The sequence below is a fragment of the Periophthalmus magnuspinnatus genome, chromosome 21 (genome assembly GCF_009829125.3).
Source record: "Periophthalmus magnuspinnatus isolate fPerMag1 chromosome 21, fPerMag1.2.pri, whole genome shotgun sequence".
NCBI classification, from domain to species: Eukaryota; Metazoa; Chordata; class Actinopteri; order Gobiiformes; family Gobiidae; genus Periophthalmus; species Periophthalmus magnuspinnatus.
Window position 1 is genome coordinate 27,018,999 of NC_047146.1, and position 12,643 is coordinate 27,031,641.

Genomic DNA, 12,643 nt, shown 5'->3' on the forward strand with positions numbered 1-12,643 from the left:
TTTATCACACCTGCGTGTTTTTAATGTTTTAAACAGGGTGCTCATGAAAAAGAGAGCCTGAGTACCCTCATTGGGTTCTCCCTGTATGAATAAAGATACATGAAAAAAGGCATATTGTGGAACATTTGTGACAAAGCAAAAACATGGAGAGAAGCAATTTGCGGGTATAGCTCACCTTAACCTATTGTGTAGAAAATGCCCAATTTTACCAATTAATATGCCAAATAACTGTATCAACGCTTCAGAAGTCAACTTTGAGACTACCCTTTCCCCAGACACTCTCCACGTCACCTACAGCTTCTAATGCACAATTCTTGAAGCATGTTTGAATGATCCCATTGTCCTTTTCAGCACATGCCTTTGGTCTTATGTCACTACTCTCTAAACTTGAGATGGGCAACTGTAGGTCTGCAGACTAACCCCATTCACAAAACTCCACAACCTTTTAACAATTTAATGTAATAATTTTAATACATTGATAATCAAGTTAAGATTTGTTGCAATGAATCAGGGAGCAAATATGTTTGAAGGTTTGACTCTTCTACATAGGAAAACTGACTGTCTTTCAGGAAACTACCGTGCGCTCTAAGAATCAGAGCTATTTGAATCAGAGCTATTTGAATTTGAAATCAAAACAAAAGGGCCAGCAAGTTTTATATGGGTGAATCTCAGGTTATAATTCTTACACATTGAAGCCACAAAGATATTTCACTCATGGAAGGAAAGTCTTTAGTCAATTTTACTGGGTACCATCCAATTATTTTAACCCGCAAATGTAAAAGTAGTACTGAATGTAAACACAAGGTAGACAGTTTTTATGAAAATTTGTCAGGGACCCTTCTGCACATTTTGAGCTATAAGTTCATGGTCATCATTATTAAAAAAGACAGAGGGAGAACATCTTTATCTCCATGGATATGTTCTTGCTTTGCTTGTAATGTTCCACACATCCCATTAAAATGCCACATATTTACTTTATTACATTTTTTAATTGCTAAAAATGTCTTAACATTGCTTCTCCACAGATATCCAATTTTGCCTGATGGTGTCACTTGCTAGTCTGCAATGATGGACCCTCTACCAAAAAAAGTAAAACATAGCGCCTTTAACTTAGCTGTATAGTATTGATGATTTAGTGACCCACAACCTCTTGTATATTGACAATAGTACAGTCCCTTTGGTAGTGCAGTTGTGATTGATTGCATCAGTGCAGTGGAACGAAGGCTGGTGTTAGGCTCTTTTATGGGGGACTGCAGGACTGTGGTGTTACATTTCAATGGATCTGCCTTTGGCCAGATAGATGATAATACTACACAGGCTGTCTCTCTTCACACGCACTGCGACACTCAATAGCAGACAATCTGAGGTGATGACTTTACAGGGCTCTGGTTTAAAGGGAAGCATCCAGATGTGACAGATGTGGCAGCGATCCTTCAGGAACATGACAAGATAAGAGCCCTGATGGCTTTCACTGCTAAGAGTGGCTTTCTCCAGCAGCAGCAGTGGTTAAGCAGAATGTGGTCATGTGAAATACCACAACTAGAATGATAGAATTATACTTAATTAGTTTAAATTGCACTTTGTAACTCTTGTGGTGCAAGACCTGACACCTTCTTGTCTTCATCAAGATAATTTTGCTTTGTTTGGAATGTTCCATGGCATTTAACCTGATTTGAAATGATTTAAATACCAATGTTTTTTATGGGTAAAATACAGTGGAAAAACAAGCATTATTTTCTACAGATTGGGCCTTTTAAACAATCAATCAAACTTTATTCATAAAGTGCTGCTTAGAGCCCTGAGGCCATCAGAGGGCCCCTAAGAGCCCATACATTTATATTGAAAATATAAATGTATGAAACCTAAATGTCACTCAGGTGTTTATACTAGTCTACATATCCCTCTAAAACGATCAGATGTGTTTTATTTCCAGTAGCTAGTTGTGTGCTACCTACATTTTTTGAGTCAGGCAGTGGTGTGAACAGCTACAGTTTACACCGGTATGAAGGACCCCTCCCCTCCAGGTGTGCTCTGGGTACGCTGAGGCAGCAGAGGGATATTTGAATGATGTTTTACAGATTGAAAGACTAAAAGTTAGTGAAGTTGAGTGTATCTAAAGTACGGGACAATGCATGAAGAACCCAGAGGAAGGTCGTTTTGGGGAAAGAGAGACTTTTCAGAAAGGACTTGAAATATGTCACCATTTTACACCAGTGGACCTGCAGGTATATAATTGTGCAGACAGGATATATATCAGAGTGGTCGAGGACAGCAGGTGAGTCCATTTATTACATTGGCTGTTTTTGGTTGTGTCTGATCCTTTTGTCTATAAACATTAGATGATGTGAGTGTAGTTAAAGCACGTTAACAACGTTGATTGTGGCAGAAAACTCTGTTAAATCTGCTGAGCAAAAGAAAGACCTGTGAATGACTCCTGAATGTGTTGTGAATGCTTCGTATAGGGATGCACCGATACCACTGCAAAAATTAGTATAAGTACTTCATTTTACTAACTGATACTGAGTAAAGATACCTATACCAGGATTTTCATACTAAAGCCACTTTTTGATCTTAGAATACTTATCTTTAATAATAATTTAAAAATTTCTTTGGCAGATTCTTTTGTTATACTTGAGGTTACTGCTGTTGTGAGCCTGTTGTGATGATGTCTTAATGTTGTCAAATATGAATATGTGGCACTGAAGTGGAAGGGCCCATGAGGGCAAATCCAGCTAAGGGCCCCCTAAAGGCTAGGGACGGCCCTGGCTTTTCATACAGAAAATGTAACACAAAGTACTTTTCAGTCATTAAAAACAACACCAGAAAACCAAACAATCCACACCCCCCCCCCCCCCCCCCCCACACACACACACACATACTCAAATACAGTACAGTACAGTAACTTGTCCTTGTGGTGTCCTTGAAAAGTTACATGGTGCACCTTTAATCACAAGTACAATGTAAAAAATCAACATGCTACAAATGGCTCTCTGTCTAGCAGCAGGTTGTAAATTTAATTCCTGGCCTATGGAATCTATGGAAGCAACTGTAATCTGGTTTGCCCTCAAGGAACCTAAAACACATCCTAATACTAAAATACTCAACTAGGTACTCCATCTGTCTGCCATGTACTAAGCGTAATCCCAAAGTGGCATTGAAGGAAGAGACATATTGAATCATGTGTTTTATTGCATTTTATTTTATTTTAATACTTAATGCTATTTATTACACCTGTGTCAAGTCTCACCCTTTTATTATAGGACTTGGGACAATCACCAAGTCCATGGTGACGTTAAATAAAAGAGTAGCTTTTGGTTGATCATTCAGCTTGGAATTTCTTTTTTATGGAGTGCTTTCATTTTCACTTGAATGTGTTCTAGATTAATTTGTTATTTTACAACCCAGATTTCCTTACGGCACTCACAGGCCTACCAGAATATTCTTACATAGCAAGTAGGGTGTTTTGACTCGCGTATACTTCAACTTTGCCATGTGAGTCCTAGGCAGACAGTTGGCAAGGACATGAGAAGGGCTGCGCACCAACCACACCTGTGATGACTTCATGCTCCTCTTCGGGCTTCACCGTAAACACCGCACCGCTGCTGCTGTCTGCTTTGTTTACCAGTTCACTGCCTGTCTGCCGTAATCGCTCCTTCTTCTCCGCGTCTCTGAATGACAGCGAGGATTTCACTTTGCCTCGAGCGACGTCACACGTTTTTTCCACCTTCCCCAAAAGACAAATATACACACGGCATGTTTGAGAGAGCAGCGTGCGCCGTGAGTCTTTACCTGTGGAATAGTCCGGCGCGGGACGGTAAAAGTTTTGAGTTGTCTGTTATTTGAAGTTATTGGCGACAATTGATCGGCACAACCAAGAGGTCAACCACCACAACTATGACAGTGGACCATTCCTGGACCTCTTGACCGTGGTGAGATGCGAGTTTCAGGGGGGATTATTATTGGATGATGAGCGCCAACCACCACTAACCAGTTAAGATTTATGCATTTGAGACGTTTAGTGCCACTTTTTTCGTCTGGGAGATAGAGGACATCGTGGTAAATATTGTGCGTCGCGGGAGTGGATGTTTGCAGCGGTGCAAAGATGACACGCGTGCGTCTTTCGCGGATTCAGCTCGCCCTCTTCTTCATCTTGCTATGCCCCGTCAATATCATTGGGCTGTGGTGGTAAGTACTGACAGTCAGCCACGTGTTGCTCTCATAGGCATCGGATAGTGTTTTAGTATGGGCAGAGGTGTGCTTAAAACCTGTACGTAATGTGTAGTTTTCAGGCATGTATTCTTGGTGTTTTCCAATTTCATAAACGTATTGGCTGCATGCAAAGGGCAAAATCAATCAGCCAGTACTTGATACAGAATAATTATAGTCTATACACATAAAGGGCACAAGCAAATACCATCTTTAAAGATATACGTTGTTTTCCTGGTAATTTCACATGAGTAATCGTATCTATTTTGCTTATAGAGATGTTTAAATTTGTCTCCTACTTGACTTGACAGGATCACACAAGATTGTTCATCTGCATCAAACATTGTGTCCAATATCTAGTCTATCAAATAATAGTTAATCCCCCACAGGCTCCACCCTCATAAACATGCATCACTGCTTTTTATTATGGCATTAGATCTTTTTGATTAGTATGCTTTCATGCTAATATGCTGAATTGTCATCTGGATTAGTGATGTTACATAAGTTACTGCAATTATTATATAGCCCTTATTTATCTAGTGTCGTTGTCGCTCTAGTAGTATAGTATAGTATAGTGTATATATATATATATATATATATATATATATATATATATATATATAATTTTTTTTTTCCTATTTATTTATTTATGTATTTATTTATTTTTTCGTACATTACACATCAGTACTGAAACTGTTGATTTGTCCTCTAAATCAAACATGATTTATTTAAATGACTTTTTATCCCTGATACACCGTTATTTGATTCAGATAAAAATCCGATTTAGAGGTATATTATATTAGTAGGAAAGCACATTAAAGGTATATTAGTAGGATAGCACATTGAAGGTGCACAATGTAACTTTTCTGTGGAGGGCCTGCCACCAACTTGTCCTCATGGAGATGTAATAACAGGTATGATCCACAGTATATGGCATCAAATATATCTAAATGTAGACAGACACCACTAGGCCAAGTTGAAGGTCAAATCTGTAAAGAGGCAAGCCCATTCTCTATAAGAACGTGTGTTTTACAATTATTTTGAACAATAAATACACATGTAATTTAAATAATGCAATATAAGACAGGTTTAATGCCACTGTGAGACTTCATAGAGACAAGCAGGTGGCTGACCCCTTACTAGATTGTAGTGTATTTATCTTATGTTCAGTTGGATCTCAAAATACTATTTTATTTTACTGTGATACTGATATTTATCTTAAGTTATATATATATATATATATATATATATATATATATATATATATATATATATATATATATATATATATATATATATATATATATATATATATATATATATATTCTGTTTCACTTTATTGAAACAGACAATAAAGTTGCCAATGCTACAAATTGCCCTAAAAAGTCCAAAGGCACACTCACTGTCCAACTAAGCTCAGACAAAATGCTAATATTATGTTGCAAAAGTGGAGTGAGGTGTCTGGCGTTTGTTGCCTGCAGTTATTGAGGAAAGAGGAGCTCCTGGTTTGTGCGTGTGTACATGTATGTGTGTCTATCTATGTGCATATATCTATGTGAAGTTGCAGAGGGGGAGTTAGGAATGTCAGGTGGCCCTCTAGCACAGAGCCTTGCCAGCAAGCCAAATTCACGCAATTTTTGTGAGTTCACAAAATCTGAAGAATTCGTCTTGAACAGCTCCGGCTGAATCATTTGTATGTGATAGGTCAGAAACTAACCAAACACAGGGCAGCATTGTCATTTGTGTGAAAGTCAATGCCAAATCAACCAAAACAAACATGGCGATGGCGACAGATGTACTTCGGCCTATTTTAGCAGAAATGCAGACAATTTAGTTTTTGATAAACATGCAGAGGGAAGCGCTTTGTCCGAAGCTTCGACCAATCAATGTCAGGTCTTTGTTTGAACACTCTGATCATTGGTTCCAATCACGTTCAGCAAGAGCGATCTCAGATTGATGTGTAGAACTCAGTTCATAGTCCTTATTGGCCCAGCTTTTCAACCTCTGTGACAGTTGGACAGACAGACAGTCTGAGATGTTACTGATAACTAAATACTTTTGGGCCATGCGGACTCCCGTACATACCCCATCATCCGGGTTGAAAGGTGAACTGTGTCACTTTTCTGGTAGATGGTCTACCCTCTGTCAGTCTAGTTTTTATTGTGCTATGAATGTTCCACAGTATGTGGTCTATCTCCATGGAGACAAGCAGGTGATGCCACCAGGGCAAGTTACAGGTCAAATCTATAGAAAGGCAACTCCATTCAGAGTAATAATTTCTATTTTACAGTGTTTTAAGCAATAAAAGACACCTGTAATTGATTAATGCAAAATAGATAAGCTGCACTGTGGAACAAATAGCAGTACAGCAGCAGGACAGCAGTATTCTCTTCTTTGAGACAAGCAGGTGGGAGATCCTCCACCAGAAAAAGTTACACAGTGCACCTTTAAATATCATGTGGATTATTCTCTTCTCACACGAATGCGGCGGCGGTTTGAATCAGAGCTTTGTGGTATTTTTTTTCTCTTGTTCTCAGGCGAATCCTCCCACTGTCCATTCACAGCACAGTCAAGGTCATTGTGAGCTATTGGTGTCACTGAGACACAGACTGAAGGCACGAGTTTCACAAAAGAACTGAATATGAACTATAGACTGCGTAACCAGTTAGTCGCACTTAACACAGTATTTATCATCATTATATTTATAACATTTCAAATAGCACAGTTGGGCCTGTCATGACATCGCAATAAACCATAACACTGAAACCCATTTACACCTGACACAATAACTCTAAAGCGAGATCCATAAAAAAAAAAAAAACATGAACTGCAGTAAATATATAGTCATCTGCAGCTCAAATGTTATGGCACCATACAACAAATTAATAACAAAAAGAAAATCTACATGTGATAAATACTGATCCCCGAAAACTGGCAATATGATAATCATCATAACAGGAGTATTCATTCATCTATATATTGTTTAGTGTTTCTCTAATTGTGACCCTCAAGCGGTTTAGTGTTTGCTATATTTTCAGTCAGTTTTTTCATGTTTTGTCCAATTCATTATTTGGAATTACCTAATTGGCAAATGGTCACATTTTTACTTTTACACCTTCAAGGTATTCATAGCACTTTACATCAAGGAACCATCCACCCATTCACACACACATTCTACACCAGTGTACGCAGACACTGGGGGGTCTTGCCAAAGGAAACAGCAACAGCATTCATCTGTGGAATCTGAAATTGCACCGCCAACATGTGGGTCATTGAATTGGACCACTCTACCAATGTTTATGTTGAGAGCAGGATTCGAACTGCCACCTCCAGCCTTTTGTAGACCTGAAATAGTGTAGAATTAGATCTGGCGATACTCATAAGGCCAGTTCAGCTGTGTTGTTGTGTCTTTGGGCAAGGCCATAGGTGGCCATAGGTGTAAATTTGCAGCGGTCAGTTTGGCCCAGAGCACTTGTGGCTACATGCAGAAGTTGTGTTGGGAGTGAATGAAGATCAAAATTAACCATTAACCTCCTTACATGATTTACTAACCAGAAACTGTTACTTGTTCCTAAAAATAACCTTAATCATAACCGTAACGATGAGTGAATTTTGGCAGCACGTGCATGACTTTAGCGCAGCTTTGAAAAAGAAAAAAAAAATCACCTCTTATGAAGAAATCCACAAATAAATAAATAAATAAATGATATTCAACATGCAATTTGTTTCTTCCCCAGTCCCATGCAATGATATATGTTTGCTCTTCTCCTCATAGTCATGTAGGTGTGTTGTTATGTCTTTTCCTGAGAACTGCTCTGATTTATTAGCCACACAGGGTCAAAACAAGACAAAAATGTGGCCCAGAGTCACTGTTGGCTGGAGGGGAGTTGTCTGAGCTCGAATCGGGCTCTTACCCAGCTGTGGAAGGGAAAGGGTCAAAGGTTAATGTGGTTTTATGTTGATTAATAACAGCACCTTTAGACTGAATCTAATCTATGGATAAACCACTTCTTGTATTGCATAGCAAGACAATGCAAATCTACATTTATTCATTGTGTAAAAGAAAGAATGCATCAATGATACAATACAAAATGATTCCGGGTAGTAAACCCTACAAGTTTGCTATGAGAACTTGCATATATAGGAATGTCGTGTTGATTATTAAAGGGTCGATATTAGGCTGTTTTCTGGTCTTATAATGTCTTTGCTATGAGAACTTGCATATATAGGAATGTCGTGTTGATTATTAAAGGGTCGATATTAGGCTGTTTTCTGGTCTTATAATGTCTTTGCTATGAGAACTTGCATATATAGGAATGTCGTGTTGATTATTAAAGGGCCGATATTAGGCTGTTTTCTGATCTTATAATGTCTTTTTTTACTCATCCAAAACACCTGGAGTTGCGTTTTATTTCATTCACGCATGTTAAATTCACAAACTCATACTCACGCATATTTAGGCTGAGATCTTTTCTGAAACGGAAAACACTTACCTTATGATATTATGTGATAATACAGGAAGTACTCCACTGTGTTTTTAAACTCCATACAACTTTTGCTAGAATCATTTGGATGATGTCAGGCTGAAATTGTTCATCTCTAATGAACTAAAGGTAAAAGGTAGCTGACAACTTCAAATGAATCATGGCATTACAAGGTGAACAGAGCATTTTGAGCTTTGGAGATGCAAACAGACTAATAATAAATAATAATTTGTGTGAATGAAACAAAACACAACTTCGGGTATGTTTTTTATGTGGTAACAGCATTATAACATGGCTAACAGCTCACAAGAGCTGGTTTTGCATAATAAATATTGTATTGTACATATTGTATCAAAATATATCTTAATAAAAATAGAAAAAAGGAGGACTATGTGACTTTTTTGGTGGAGGATACATGTGCTTATCCCAGTGCTCTTGGTTTGTGTGAAATACTCCACAGTATATGGCATTAGACTGGTCTATCTTGAACTTATTCAGTTCTATTGCTCCAAAAAATCCATGCAAAAAAATGTGTTATTGCTGTTAGATGACTTGTCTCTACACAGATCTGACTTGTAACTTGCCTGACATCACCTGCTGGTACACATATTCTCCACCAGTACAGTTACATAGTGCACTTTTGAGAAAATATATCAATATATTAAAAATATATCAATAATAGATTATTTAATATCCCTAAATTTTATTTGGCCTAGGAAGTAGCACAAAAAGTAAACCAATTTATATCATTGTGTGGCTCAATTTCAAACTAAATAACTTAACTTTTAAGGGATTTAGCAGTTTAAGAACTCTGGCAAATGTTTTTGAAATTTTCCAGCCTTGAACTTGAATAGGCACACTTCTCCTCTTTATCCCCACTGACAGCCATTGTCATCTTCACTCACTCACTTGTCTTCTGGCTGCCTGTCTACCTCCTCCCTCCCTCTCTCGCTTTCTCCCTTTCCCTTTTCTCTCATAAACTGGTTTGCAATGGACTGTCCTGGGACGATGCCACACCTGCATTTTGTCCTCCCCTGATCTTTTTGGGACAATGATGCTCTGTTTTCCCATCGCTAGGTCCTCTGCCGCTCTCTATCTCCTCGTGTCTTTAGCCGTACTTGAGAACCGCTATCGTATGTAGATAGGCCCAGGCTGAAGGAGAAAGGAGAGAGAGGAGCGGTGACAGACGCAGGGCGAGCGAGATGAAATGTGGGCGATAGGCGTTCTTTCAGAGCCCGGCTGATTAGAACTAAGAGCTAATCATGGGTCCAGACAGACAGCAGTGAGGAATGCCTTTGCTCTGTCCAACACTACTCCCGACTGCAGCGCTTAGAAAGGCCAGCTCTTAGAAAGGCCAGCTCTGAACGGAAGGGGGGGAGAAAGAGAGGGAGAAAGATGGTCTTGGTCTGGACAAAAGCTGACTTGGAGTGTGCCACAGTCCCACAGGTGCAAACAAGCCACCAGTACAACAGTGTGCTCAAAATGTACAATAGAAATAAAAAATATTCCTACATGACTTAACTATAAACTATATTGTCATAATATATAGCATCATCACTTATACTATACCAACAATACAATACAGATTAACTTTACCTAGTTAAAATGTATGGTATTTTCTGATCTATGTAAAATGTGTATAATGTTGTTTCCTCATCATAAACTGGAGTTATGTTTTGTCTCATTCACACAATTTTAACACACAATGTTCTTCTCTCAAACTGAAAACACTTTGTTCCATCTTGTGATGTATTTTAAACATTTTAACAGTTACTAAAAAGTAGCTATTACCTAGTTAGATGTAACAGAGCATTTTGAGGTTTGGAGATGTAGACTAATATCCAATTCAATTCATTTTATTTTTGTAACGCCCAAAATCACAACAACAGTTGTCTTGAAGGGCGTTCATGTGAGTACCCGGAGGAAACCCATCCAGACACGGGGAGAAACATGCAAAACTCCACACAGAAATAATAAAGGATTACTCAAACATGTGTGAAAGAAACAAAACACAACTCCAAGTATGCTTTGAGGTAACAACGTTTTAACAAGGCTAAAAGCTAGAGTCAATTTTGTGTAATACAGCAGTGGTCCCCAACCACCGGGCAGGGGACGGGTACCGGGCCGTGACGCATTTGCTACCGGGCCGCACAAAAACGGTAAATAGTTTATCAGTGACCGCATCTTCTCCGTCGTAACTTTTGCCTGTCCCTCATGACGCACTAATAAGCTCGTCCATAGTGTTGTGAGGTGTGTGTCTAGCTCCTATGTGCTTTAGTTCAGTGTGGTGCGTGAGCGTGAGTGTGAGTGAGAGGTGACGTGCGCGTTCATGTGGCGCATAGTGTGGTTCAACCTGCGGAGAAGCGGCGAGTGTGAGAGTCTAGAGGTGCACTTGGAAAAAGACAGTGTGTGAGTTAGTTAGAGCAGAAGTGATGTGTTATTACAGTGCAGTACAGATAATAAAACCACCAACTCTTGAGCAACAGACTGGGAGCTCTTTGAGCTCGAACCACACTCCAAACAACTTTGAGGTTAAGAACAGGGAGTTAAACCCCGGAGGAAGAGTGACCCTTCGGCCCTGGAGAAGACGGATCTCCCCTGTGTCTCCTGACCACGGTCAAGGGAGCGAAGCAGGAAAGGTTTAACAGTAGATATATAATGAAAATCCTGATAGGAAATCGCCACAGACATATATTTGATGTAGTGGCAAGTTTATTATATCTGTGATAGATCTGCTCTTGTCTCCGCGATAACGTATCACGTTTAACACATCGGACACGACACACAAAAACAGAACCACAAGCGAGTGAAAATGAGCCAAAACAAAAGTCTTTGGAGAGCTTTTTAACAAAGGGGAAAAGGCCAACTGAGGAACCAGAAAAGGAGCCTACGACCTCCAATAAAAAGAAAGCTAAATTTAACAGACAATACCAGGAGTCCTACTTAAAATATAGGTTTGTCTGTGAGTCCGCTCTGCGTAATATGCGTGAAAAGCGAACGAGGCAATGAAACCTTCAAAACTGCTTTGGCACATGGAGACTAAGCACCTGGGATAAAAAGATAAGATAAAAGATATAGAGAAAAGAAAGAAACAAACGTGAGCAAGAAGGAAAGAAGAAACAAGTGCAGGGCTCACACTGATGCTGCAGTATACTGTGGTGAGTTGTATTTTTTATGCACTTAACTTATTTTTGCCATATTTATCTGCCACGCGTAGAAGGCCTGTCCGTGAAAATAAAACCTACATTGTTCTGGTTCGTGGTGCAAAAAAGGTTGGGGACCACTGTAATACAGGACCTTTAAATTTAAAAACAATATGGGGATATGGCCCTTGAATTATTAATAACTCAGTTGGTAGAGTGTCCTCTGATGTGAAGTTTGGCAGTTCAAATCTCGCTCTGGACAGAAACATCATTGTTTGAGTGGTCAGATCCACTGACCTACAGGTTGGCGGTGCAGTTCCAGCTCCCACATATGAATTGTGGGAACTGGAATTGGAACACAGTGTGTTCTTGGGCAAGACACTTAGCCCACCTCTGCCCTACTGTCTACGTATACTGGTGTATGAATGTTGTGCGAATGGGTGAGTGGTTCTTTGATGTAAAGCGCTATAAAGTGCTATGTAAAAATGTGTTTCAGATTAGCCATTGTGAATCAATGATTGACTGCTCTCTGCAATATTTGATATTGAATTATTCAAAGTACTTCATTGTCATTATACACACCATTAGCAAATATGCTTGGTAATGGAAGTGGCATCGATTAGCTTATAGCAGGACGGCAATGGTCAGAGGTCAGACATTCAAGGTAGAATACTCAACTCAAAACTTGAATTAATTTCTTGCAAAGTTTTATTTATTTATTAATTACATTTTCTTACCATATTTATTTATGTGCTCTAAGATAGGGAAGATCCGGTTAAATGTTTTGTGATTGAGAGGAAGTGTTTACTT

At 39.0% G+C, this 12,643-nt stretch overlaps 1 protein-coding gene across 1 annotated transcript in view; it reads left to right on the forward strand.

Annotated features, from left to right (window-relative positions):
- The first annotated feature begins 3,583 nt into the window (after nt 1-3,583).
- The window catches only part of wnt6b (wingless-type MMTV integration site family, member 6b), a 41,947-nt gene continuing 32,887 nt past the window's right edge, over nt 3,584-12,643 (forward strand). The window contains exon 1 of the mRNA XM_033986943.2: nt 3,584-4,185. Within this exon, the coding sequence (XP_033842834.1) occupies nt 4,103-4,185 (83 nt within the window). The 5' untranslated portion in view covers nt 3,584-4,102. The remainder of the gene's footprint in view (nt 4,186-12,643) is intronic.